Raw genomic sequence first — 12,887 nt, 5'->3', positions numbered from 1 at the left:
CAGAGAAGAGGTAGTAAAAGTTTTGCAGAAGATGAAAGCCGGCAAGGCAGCGGGTTTGGATGGTATTGCAGCGGAATTTATTAAAAAAGGGGGTGACTGTATTGTTGAGTGGTTGGTAAGGATATTTAATGTATGTATGACTCATGTTGAGGTGCCTGAGGATTGGCAGAATGCATGCATAGTGCCATTGCACAAGACCAAAGGGGATAAAGGTGAGTGCTCAAATTACAGAGGTATAAGTTTGTTGAGAATTCCTGGGAAATTATATGGGAAGGTATTGATTGAGAGGGTGAAAGCATGTACAGAGTATCAGATTGGGGAAGAGCAGTGTTGTTTCAGAAGTGGTAGAGGATGTGTGGATCAGGTGTTTGCTTTGAAGAATGTATGTGAGAAATAATTAGAAAAGCAAATGGTTTTGTATGTAGCATTCAAGGATCTGGAGAAGGCATATGATAGAGTTGATAGATATGCTCCTTGGAAGGTATTAAGAATATATGGTGTGGGAGGTAAGTTGCTAGAAGCAGTGAAAAGTTTTTGTCGAGGATGTATGGCATGGATACGAGTAGGAAGAGAGGAAAGTAATTGATTCTCAATGAATGTCAGTTTGCAGCAGGGGTGCGTGATGTCTCCATGGGTGTTTAATTTGTCTATGGATGGGGTTGTTAGGGAGGTGAGTGCATGAGTATTGGAGAGGGGCAAGTATGCAGTCTGTTGTGGATGAGAGAGCTTGGGAAGTGAGTCAGTTATTGTTTGCTGATGATACAGTGCTGGTGGTGGATTCGGGTGAGAAACTGCAGAAGCTGGTAACTGAGTTTGGTAAAGTTTGTGAAAGAAGAAAGTTAAGAGTAAATGTGAATAAGAGCAAGGTTATTAGGTACAGTAGGGTTGAGGGACAAGTCAATTGGGAGGTAAGTTTGAATGGAGAAAAACTGGAGGAAGTTAAGTTGTTTTAGATATCTGGGAGTGGATTTGGCAGCGGATGGAACCATGGAAGTGGAAGTGAGTCACAGAGTGGGGGAGGGGGCGAAAGTTCTGGAAGCGATGAAAAATGTGTGGAAGGCGAGAACATTATCTTGGAAAGCAAAAATGGGTATGTTTGAAGGAATAGTGGTTCCAACAATGTTATATGGTTGTGAGGTGTGGGCTATAGATAGAGTTGTGCGGAGGAGGGTAGATGTGTTGGAAATGAGATGTTTGAGGACAATATGTGGTGATTGGTGGTTTGATCGAGTAAGCAATGAAAGGGTAAGAGAGATGTGTGGCAATAAAAGTGTGTGGTTGAGAGAGCAGAAGAGGGTGTTTTGAAATGGTTTGGTCACATGGAGAGAATGAGTGAGGAAAGATTGACAAAGAGGATATATTTGTGAGAGGTGGAGGGAACGAGAAATGGGAGACCAAATTGGAGGTGGAAAGATGGAGTGAAAAAGATTTTGAGCGATCCGGGCCTGAACATACAGGAAGGTGAAAGGCGTGCAAGAAATAGAGTGAATTGGAATGATGTAGGTATATCGGGGTGGACGTGCTGTCAGTGGATTGAACGAGGGCATGTGAAGGGTCTGGGGTAAACCATGGAAAGTTTTGTGGGGCCTGGATGTGGAAAGGGAGCTGTGGTTTCGGTGCATTATACATGACAGCTAGAGAGTGAGTGTGAATGAATGTGGCCTTTGTTGTCTTTTCCTAGCGCCACCTCATGCCCATGCGGGGGGAGGGGGTTGTCATTTCATGTGTGGTGGGGTGGCGACGGGAATGGATGAAGGCAGCAAGAATGAATTATGTACATGTGTATATTTGTATATGTCTGTGTATGTATATATATATGTATGTGTTGAAATGTATAGGTATTTATATGTGCGCGTGTGGCCATGTATGTGTATACATGTGTATGCGGGTGGGTTGGGCCATTCTTTCATCTGTTTCCTTGCGCTACCTCACTGACGTGGGAGACAGCGACAAAATATCATGAATAGAATAACAGATACATATATATATACATGTACTGTATTCATACTTGTTGGCCTTCATCCATTCCTGATACCACCCAGCCCCACAGGAAACAACACAAATGCATGAAGGAAAAGAAAAATGATAACATATTTTCCCTTCTCTTCCCCCAACCCTTTCACTACCCCCTGCATCAGCAAAGTAGTATCAGGAAACAGAAGAATAAAGGCCACATTCACTTACACTCATTCTGTAGCTGTCATGTGTAAAGCATTGAAACCACAGCTCCTTTTCCTTATCCACATCCAGGCACCACGGACCTTTCCATGGTTTATCCCAGATGTTTCGCATGCCCTGCTTCACTTCACTTACAGCATATTGATCCTAGTATACCATATAGTTCCAAGTCACTCTTATTTCATGTATGCCATTCACCCCTCTGCATGTACAGGCACTGATTGCTCAAAATCTTTTTCACTCCATCCTTCCATCTTCAATTTGATCTCCCAGTTCTTCTTGTTCCCTCCACTTCTAACTCCCAGTTCTTCTTGTTCCCTCCACTTCTAACCCATATTTCCTCTTTGTCAACCTTTCCTTACTCATTCTCTCCCTATGTCCACACCATTTAAACACACCCTTTTCTGCTTTCTCAACCAAGCTCTTTTTGTGTGCACTTATCCCTCTTACCTTTTCATTACTTAATCAAACCACCTAAGAATTATTTTAAAGCTTATGCTGCACTAACATTCCCTCATACACTACCTTTACTGTGTTAAGTAGATGGTACTGAGATATAGCAACATATGAGGCCTCCATGTTGATGGAGATGCACCTGAGGGCCTGAATGATGCATTTGTGGTGTGTGGAGGCCTAAAGGGATATGCACATGATTTAGGAATTTTGAATTTAGTGTACAATTTAAAAGGGTGGTGCAGAAACCTTGTTGTATGTAATATATGTTGAACTTAATCATGAACTAGCAAATGATGTGGTATTTCAGAGTTAAAGGGTTAAATGAATGAGTTTCACTTACCAGAATTGTGCTTAACATTCAACTTTTCTGGAACTTATCTATTCCATTATGCAGTTCAATGAACCCTGAGATAATCATAATTCTTTCAACCACATTTTGCTGTTGGTAAAACTAGAGTACCCTTGAATGATGGGAGTAGTCACATATAGAATCTTTATGCAAAACCAAGAGTCTTCATAAGAAGCACTACATTTCTTGGGTGTGCTTAATTATTCTGAAAATATTTTGACATTGTTTGGTTAATCAATGTCACCTCAGTCACTGTAGATGCTTTCATTAGAGAATTTCCTTTTCTGAAAGCAATAAATGTGACTTTGTAAATATATGAAAATGTGTCACATATGTAGATATGAAAACAGCAACCATAAAGTGATGTGTCTTTTGTCATATGGTGACGACATGACTAAGCTTACCCATTGTTTTACCTTCCCCCACCCCCCTTTATCTCCATTTTGCCAAACATATAAGTTATGTTATCTCACTCCTTTGTATATATCTTTTACATTCACATGAATTTCTTTATTAAGCATCATCAGTGAATTCACTCACAGATCACATCCTCCCTTGCTAGCAATTCACCATACAACACCATCCTCTGCCACCACCACAAAATAATCTACATATAAACTTCAGAGCTAAACCATGGCCATGTCAATTATGTTTGCTTGTTCATACATATCCTTTACTTTCATATGTATTTCTTTCTTTTATAGTGGGAAACAGAAAATTTGAAGACCTTGATTTTTGTGTTTGCCCATATTGAGGAGGGAACATGGGAAGTCATGTGGCTTTTAAGAGTTAGAAGGGATATTACAATGATTGTAATAGCAGGATAGCAATGATAGTAAGCCTTCCCCATGGAGTAGGGGGTCCCTGCCCTTTCCAAGCTTGCATGAGTGGGGTTGAGGACTATATTGTTGTAAATTCATTTTCACAAAAGGCTCTCACTTACATGGTAATAAGCAAGTAGATAGTTAATACTTGTAATAAAGAGTTTTCATAACTAATTATGTATTGACGTGTGTATGTGGACATTTGATCAACAAACATATAATATACTGTCTTCAGATGGATGTCTGCTCTGGCACAAATCCATCATATTTTGATTGTTCATATTTGTTCTTTTTAAAACATTACAGGATGCAATTTTCTTCATATTCTCCTATTTTATGTATTATTACTGTTAGGGTGGTAGAAGTTAGTAGGCAGCCAATGACCAGGAAGGTACATTACCAGTACTACCCACCTAGGTATTGGGGGGGTTAATGATATCTGCTTAATGAGCCAGCACTTTAGTGGATGTCAAGTTGCACTCCTCTGACCCAGGTAGCTGTCTTTTCTTTCTGCCTCACTAACACATGGACTACTGGCATTTTGTCCACAATCTCTCCTTGTCATACGTAACATTTGACATCACTTAACTCACACAGCTCATTTTTCCTGTGGTGAGCACTATGCGCTAGCCCCATCTTTTGGCAAAGATATAGATGGATAGATTTTACTGTTAGGTAGTATTACTAATTTGGTTAACCTAAGGAACACTAAATCCAAAGGCTGAGTATATCCATGCATTCCATTAGATGAGATGATACGTGGCTTGGAGCCAGGTCAGCCGTTAGCTGCAACAGTTATGGTGTCCTCTCAAAAGCTACCACAGTTCCCCTCACTGGAAGCCATCCTGGTGCACCCTCCTACACCCCTCAGGCCACCTTCGTCCCTGCCACCCATGTTCAGGTCATGTTCATTACACGATGATTTTCAGTGGGTTGTTTCATGAACTGTCACAGAGCATCTTTTAATGTACAAAGTGGTGGGGGATTTGCTTTAGCAGGTCCCATTTGCAGCCTCAGCAGTGTAATGGAAATCTTTGCTTTTGCCCAGTGGACAATACCAAATCAGGCCCTGTCTGGAAAAAGTTTTGAGAATTTTTTACCTCACCACTGGAAATTCCTTAAAAGATGAATAGACATGTAAGATCAATCATTTGACTTTTAATTCATTAGAATTAATCATATACAGATGAAAGTAGTAGTTCATACATTTTGCAGAATGTCTGTCACTTGTATGGTGTTGGTCTTTTGGATGGTATACAAGTTTCTTCATTGTGAACTTGGGTTAGTAGAATTACCTTACAATAAATGTGGATAATAAAGCACACATCTCAGTTTGTTATCTTAAGCTCACACAGGTACAAAAGTTACGTGTTGTTTACTGTTGAGGTAACTTTTCAAACCAAAAACCATTTTCTTTGCCAAAGGCAAAGCCCTCTGAACATCTGAGAGAGCTTTTGTTCATGGTGGGTTAAAACTCAGTTTGCATCCTACAGAACAGAGTGAATCCATGAGATCTTACCCCTGTTGATCATCATAAATCATATGAAGTTAGTGGATACTCACTCACAGGGTCTTCAAACTGTAATCTTCTTGGACCTATGACTTTTTAACACAGCTGATGTGGAATTGCTGATGTGGTGGAATAAGCCCACCCAGCTCATTTATTTACTAATCCCTGACACCTGCTTTGGGCCTATTACTATCCATAATAAAGATTATTTCCCCTAAAAAGGAAAAAAGGGAGAAGGGAAAGGAAACTTGAATTATTGCTCATAGGACTCTTCCTAAAGTACAGAAATAGCTCTTCATACTTCAAAAGCTCCACTTCTTACTTATGGACAGAGCCCCTTAAATGTCTGAAAGCATATTCACGTGAAGGAAGATGGCTTGATGAACCAAAAAAACAAAAAAATTTTACCTTTAACCCTTGCACTGTGGCTTAGGCATATCCATTAATAATATTTGAATTGGCTGTCTTTGCCTTGAGCTGAAACTTATGACATCCCACATATTGTTATCAAAGAGTACAACAATTTTTTTCATTACTTTGGTCAGTATATGTGAAGATATCAAGGAGGGCTGTTTGAGAACTTCGCCCTCATGTTGTGATAATATGTAAAGATGTGGTAATCTTACAAGGAAATGCATGTTACTTGTGAAAAGCCTTAGAAATAACAGATGGTGGCAGCTTCTAAAAAGTGGAGGGGCTCACTGGAGCAAAAGCCAATGATCTGAAGGCAATGATGTTGCATATATCAGTTCTATACAAGTAAGTCTAAACAAAATGGGGGGCTGAGACCCCCTGCTTTTCATAGTGGGGGGTTTCAGCCCCCCCTCCTGCCCCACTGTGCTGCCACCACTGAATAACATTTGTATGAGACAAAATCACTTTCAGAAATATCTTTCACTACATCTTGGCCTAGCAAGGGAGCATCAAGAGTCAAAGGGTGTGTAGTAGATGTAAACAGTGTTTCACTCAGTTGAGATGTGTATCATTTTATTCAAGAAAAGATATGTTTTAGTTAATCATAATAACAAACTTCTGGAGATATTTTTTAAAAGATTTGAGAATATCCTGCATGCACATTTCAAGATATAAGGATTGCCACAGGTGAAGGGTTAATGACAATCCCATCATCTACAATAAAGGAAGAGAATGGCATGGACCTTGTACATTAACCCTCAACATCCACAAAACAAAAGAAAAAAATTCTCCCTCTCCTGAAAATAGGAAACTTAAGATTAATTGAAGTGTTTACTTTTTTAAGTTAGCTAAGATGTCACTGGCATCAAAAGCCTTAATTGAGGATGAAGAAGTAAGGTTGTTAGTGAAAGAGAAAAGAGAGGCATTTGGATGATACAAGGAAGGGAAGCAAATGATTTGGAGATGTATAAAAGAAAGTGGCAGGAGGTCAAGAGGAGGGTGCATGGGTTTAAAAAGAGGGCATATGAGAGTTGGGAGAATAAAAAGATGTTTTGGAAGGAGGTGAATAATGTGTATAATACAAGAGAACAAATGGAAACATCGGTGAAGGGGGCAAGTGGGAAAGTAATAACAGTTAGTGATTAAGTGAGAAAGAGATGGAATGAGTATTTTGAAGGTATGTTGAATGTGTTTGATGATAAATTGGCAGATGTAAAGTGTTTTGGTTAGGTTGGTGTGCAAAGTAAGAGTATCAGGGAGAGTTCTTGGTGAAAAGAGGTGGTGAAAGCCTTGCGGAAGATGAAATTTGGCAGGGTGGTGGGTTTGGATGGTATGATATTACAGTTGAAATCATTAAGAAAGGGGAGGATTATGTTGTTAATTGGTTGGTAAGAATATTCAATATATGTATGGATCATGATGAAGTGCCTGAGGAATGATGGATTGCTTGTATAGTGCCAATGTACAAAGGCAAAGGGGATAAGGGTGAGTGTTCAGACTACAGAGGCGTAAGTTTGTTGAGTATTTCTAGAAAATATTATGAGAGGTTATTGATTGATAGGGTGAAGGCATGTACAAAGCATGAGATTGGGGAAGAGCAGTGTGGTTTCAGAAGTGGTAGAGGATGTGTTGATCAGGTGTTTGCCTGGAAGAATGTGTGTAAGAAATACTTAGAAAAACAGATGTATTTGTATGTAGCATTTATGGATCTGGAGAAGGCATATGATAGGGCTGATAGAGATGGTTTGTGGGAGGTAAGCTGCTAGAAGCAGTGAGAAGTTTTTATCAAGATTGTAAGGCATGTGTACAAGTAGGAAGGGAGGAGAGTGATTGGTTCCCAGTGAAGGTTGGTGTGTGGCAGCAGTGCTTAATTTGTTTATGGATGGGGTGGTTAGAGAGGTAAATGGAAGTTTTGGGGAGAGGGGTGAGTATGCAGTCTGTTGGGGATGATACAGCACTGGTGGCTGATTCAAGTGAGAAACTGCAGAAGTTGGTGACTGAGTTTGGAAAAGTGTATGAAAGGAGAAAGTTGAGAGCAAATGTGAATAAGAGCAAGGTTATTCAATTCAGCAGGGGTGAGGGATAAGTTAGTTGGGATGTAAGTTTGAATGGAGAAAAATTGGAGGAAGTGAAGTGTTTTAGATATTTGAGTGGACTTAGCAGCAAATGGAACCATGGAAGTGGAAGTGTCAAAGGGTGGGGTTGGGAGTGAAGGTTCTGGGAGCGATGAAGAATGTGTGGAAAGAGAGAACATTATCTCAGAGAGCAAAAATGGGTATATTTGAAGGCATAGTGGTTCCAGCAATATTATGTGGTTGTGAGGGATTAGCTATAGTTAGGGTTGTATGGAGGAGGGTGGATGTGTTGGAAGTGAAATGTTTAAGGACAGTATGTGGTATGAGGTGGTTTGATTAAGTAAGGAAAGGGTAAGAGAGATATGTGGTAATATAAAGAGTGTGGTTGTGGGAGCAGGAGAGGGTGTGTTGAAATAGTTCGGACATAGGGTGAAAATGAGTGAGGAAAGGTTGACAAAGAGGATAAATGTGTCAAAGGTGGAGGGAGCAAGGAGAAATGGGAGACCAAATTGGAGGTTGAAGGATGGAGTGAAAAGGATTTTCAGCAATCGTGGCCTGAGCATGCAGGAGGGTGAGAGATATGCAAGGAATAGAGTGAATTGGTGTACTGGGGTCGATGTGCTATCAGTGAACTGAACCAGGGCATGTGGAATGTCTGGAGTAAACCATGGAAAGATCTTTAGGGCCTAGATGTGGATAGGGAGCTGTGGTTTCAGTGCATTACACATGACATCCTAAACTAGTTACCCATCTTATTGACAAACCATAAAGGTGGATGAACAGCTGGGTTGACTGTAGAGTGACTGCTGTAACCTGGATTTGAACCTATGTGCTCCATCTTAGGTGGCCTTTGAATGTGTCATGGTTAGGAATGGAGGTCATAGCCTTCTTAAAATATCAAATATTATGTTAATGGAATGCTGAAAACAAACATAGGGGTAAGTTTAGCTCATGTCCAGTTGCATAGATAAAAGAATACGTATTACATCATCACCCAGCACATTCTGCTACAGAACCTTGTTTGGTGCCGCTAGATATATTCTTGCTGTAAATGGAACATTACTTTTAGCTTTATGTAGGACTTTACATGAAGTTTATTGTCATTTTCACCTACATATTGTACATAGCTTCTTTTTTTTTTGTATTACAATTCATACAAAACTACCTTGTTCATAGAACTGAATGGAATACTTTTGAGAAATGTGATGTGTGGATGGTATCATCTGAGGTGGGCCATATGTGTAAGCCTACTAGCTGGCTGGGCAAGCAATTCCTTATCAGTCTTCCCTGTTTGTTTAGCCCCACATATTCCGTTTCTGTTTCATGCACACATTTCATTTTGAGAGAAGAAAAATGAAAAAAAATTCTTGAATGTTATTATTAGTAGAGCTATAGTCCATGGTAAATAATGAACAGAATTCTGATGCAGTTATTATGAAATGAAAATAGCAATGTTTTTCATCTTACACTCCATGTCTCTCTTTCTCATTGCATCCTTCCTATCATCCAATCTCTCCTAACCCACTACTGAGATGGATGTATCTTGTGACAGCACTTTATACATGCATAGATCAGCAATGCTTTGCACTCTTTAAGTTTTTTGAGTATTGGAGGATCCAATCATGGAGAAAAGTCCACATTAAGGCCAGGCCTGAATCGAATAAGAGAGAAGTTAATGATTGGGAAACTGAAAAGACAAGAAAAGTATTTTGTGAATTTTTGAGGAAGTAAAAAGCCCTTTTTGGAAAGTGCCCGGTCATATTTATGTTAGAAAAAAACACAAGAGTTTAAAGAGTTTCAAAGCTTTGAGGTGTAGAGAAAGAAACAGTTATCAAAAAAGCCCATCCTTGAGTTGCCAACAGTCACAAGTAAACATGTGATGCATCAGCTTGTTGACTATTGTGTGGTCTAGCTAGTGGTAGGGGAACACAGACAGACAAAAACAAAAGAAAAGCAAAAGAAACAAAAACAAAGAGGCAAAAGAAAAAGTAATACCCATAGAAGAGGGAAAGTAAGCCAACACTGCAGTTTAGGACAAGTATGTCAAGATATGCAGTAAGCCTGGGACAGTATATAGGTGGGACTGCTTTCAACTTAACTCTGTCAAGATGCAGGGTTAGAGCCACCCCAGATGTGAAAGCAGTACTCCATATAAGGATGACTTAATCCTTTGTATAAATAGAGCAACTGTTCAAAAGAGAAGAGATTTTGACATCTAAACAGGACTCCCAGTTTCTTAGAGTTAGACTGCTATTCCCATAATATGGGGTTACCAGGATAGAGTGGATGTTACAGTAATACCAAGTATGTTCATTGAGTCAAGATGTGGAATTACAGATCTGTCAAAGATGAAAGGAAAGTTGTGATGAATTTTTGATTGAGAGATGGGTAGAAACTAGGTCTAGGAGGCATTAAACTTAACCAGATTTTGTCTACCCTGTTGAGACATCTTGTCCAAGGCTGAGTTTATTGAGGAAGTTGTGTCAAGACAGGATACAGATAGCGTGAGAGAAGGAGCAGAATTGAAGAATATGGAGGAATGCAGTGTTGAGTAATCAGCACATGAGTGCATTTGGTTATTTTTTCAAGAAAAGAGAGAAGGGAGAAAAATGTGTAGGAGAAAGGACAGAACCTTGAATGACACCACAGTTGATGGAGAAAGGGTAAGAGGCTGATCCATCAACTGCCAAGGAGATATTTCAGCCAGAGAGGGAGCAAAGTGAGGAAGGAAAGATAAAAGAGGAAGGTTTAGAGATGAGACCCCAGTGCAACATCCCAGTCAAAATCTTTGGATATCTTAAAGGCAACTAAAGAGGATTCCTCAAAATCTTTTAGGGATGATGACCAGACATTAGTAAGATAGGAGAAAGCATGACCAGTGAATCTAACCTTTTGGAAACCATACTGGTGGTGTGGTGAAGAGAAGGCTGTGAGATTCAAAATGTTTGAAAACCTGGGAACTAAGGAGGGATTAACAGACTTTGGAAATGATAGATGTCAAAGCAAAAGGACGATAGTTAGAGGGGTTTGAATTGTTACTGTTCTTATGAATGGGACTCACCAATGCATGCTTTTAAGAAGGGAAAATTTTGGCTTTTAAACAGATGTGGAACAGACAAACAAGTACTGATGCAAGTTCAAAACACTCTTTGAGTACTTGGGGATAGGTACCAGCAGGACTGTAAGCTTTGCTTGTGTCCAGAGAGAGAAGTGCTTTTCAAACAGTTTAAAAAGGATATTATGGAGAAGGGCTCAGGATTGATAAAAGGAGCATCAGGGGCTGAAGGAATGTAAGAGTCATCCAAGGTAGAGTTAGAGATGAATTGAGAACCAGAGTTGATTTGTTTACAGGTGAGACAGTTATAGTACCATCAGAGCAGAAACGTAAAGGAAGTTGTAAGTAATGCCCTTAGCTAAAGACCAAAAAGACCTATCAGTTGAAGAGGAGAGGTTATCAATCTTCCTTTGAATAAAGGAATGCTTTCCCTCATGGTTGATGTAATGATATCACAGGCATTGATAAATGCTAAATGGGAGTCAGAGGAAGGAAAGTTTTTCCAAGCCTGATATGCCTGGTCCCTTATCTGAATGGCCTCAGAACAGGAACGGTTGACCAAAGGATTGGAAGAAGTCATCGTGGAGGAAGAGGGAATATATGCTCCCAATCCTGCAAAAGTAACCTTTGCTATGCATTTGATGGATACAGAAGCATCATCCCTCAAGAGAATTATCTTGAGAGAATTATCAAGTTATCTCAGTCAGCTTTGTTGAGATGCCAATATTTACATTTAGAAGGAGCCACTGGAGGGGGAGGTCCTGTTGAAAAGGTACATTTATGAGCATGGTCAGATGAACCAATTGGGAGTGAGATTGTGTAGCTACAGTTTGAAGGATTAGAGATGAAAAACAGATCCAGAATATTAGGAGAGTGGTCACAGCAGTAGGGAATATTGGGGAGGGGGTAGATAATTTGCTCTAAATCATTGAGAATGGAAAATGTGAGGGGTCAATCACTCCACCATCTGTGTGGGAGGAATTCAACCATTTCCTGTAGTGAATGTTGAAATTTCTTAGGTAGAGGATCTTGGATTGCAGGTGATATGTTATGACCTCATGGCACAGGCTTAGAAGTTGTAAAATTTGTAGAGCTAGGAGAGCAGATAGCTAAACGATGGAACAGTGTGGTAGTTGGGAGACAGACCTTGAGCCATATAAAATTGAAGTCTGGGTGCTAAGTCCTTGAGGCATGCAACAGGTGTATTTATGTTGAAATAGCACAGACACCACCTTAGTGGATATTATAGTTGGATATGAGAAAGGGGCTTGTGAGAGCATCATTATACAGTTGGGTATTAGATAGAAGAAAGATATTAGATGGTATTCAACTGAAGAGATGTTACTTGAGAGACCATGAATGATGGTAAGCTGAACAGAAAAATAGGCAGGTCTATCAGAGTGGGAAATGTCGTGGGAGGGGTTGGTACTACTACTGTCTAAGCACTTCCTCATATGGATAGTAGAGTTGTATGGAAACCCAGAGATTCTTAGCATCCCATGATGCTAGGGACTAGAGGCCATAGGTTTGTTGGACCTTAAAAATGAAAAATGACTGAACAGTCAGGGTATGGCAAGAGAAATTATGTGAAGAAAATAAGTGAGGTTTAAGTAGATGTATTGTACTTGTAAGGGGAAGATGGTAGGACTAGCCTGGCAGTCCCATTTTGACGAAACAGAAAGTAAGAACGGCAGTCTTAACATGGAGGGTATAAGATGGTTCTGGGAACTGCCTCAACACTCTTGAGTGAGGATTGTAGAACTACCCCAGGTGGCTGCTGTTAACAGCCATATAAGTGCCGTATCATCAGCAAAGAACAACTGACTCATCTTCCAGGTCCCCCTGCCTCCAGCATACTGCACACTTGCTCCTCTCTCAAAGATCCTTGCATTCACCTCCCTCACCACCCCATCCAATAACAGATTAATTTGCTATGGTGACATCACACTATCCCTCTGCAGATCCACCTTTGCCCTGAGGCACTCACCCTCCTCTCTGTCTACTTGAACAAATACCTTACTCTCTT

General features: G+C 40.1%; 1 protein-coding gene across 1 annotated transcript in view; it reads left to right on the top strand.

The window, feature by feature from the left end:
- The window catches only part of LOC139750880 (minichromosome maintenance domain-containing protein 2-like), a 140,015-nt gene that overhangs the window by 58,881 nt on the left and 68,247 nt on the right, over window positions 1–12,887 (top strand). The window contains exon 6 of the mRNA XM_071665745.1: window positions 4,555–4,708. Within this exon, the coding sequence (XP_071521846.1) occupies window positions 4,555–4,708 (154 nt within the window). The remainder of the gene's footprint in view (window positions 1–4,554; window positions 4,709–12,887) is intronic.

This window comes from Panulirus ornatus, chromosome 10, assembly GCF_036320965.1.
Source record: "Panulirus ornatus isolate Po-2019 chromosome 10, ASM3632096v1, whole genome shotgun sequence".
In the NCBI taxonomy this organism is placed as follows: Eukaryota; Metazoa; Arthropoda; class Malacostraca; order Decapoda; family Palinuridae; genus Panulirus; species Panulirus ornatus.
Note: the sequence above shows the minus strand (reverse complement) of the source record. Positions and strands in the feature narration are given on the sequence as shown.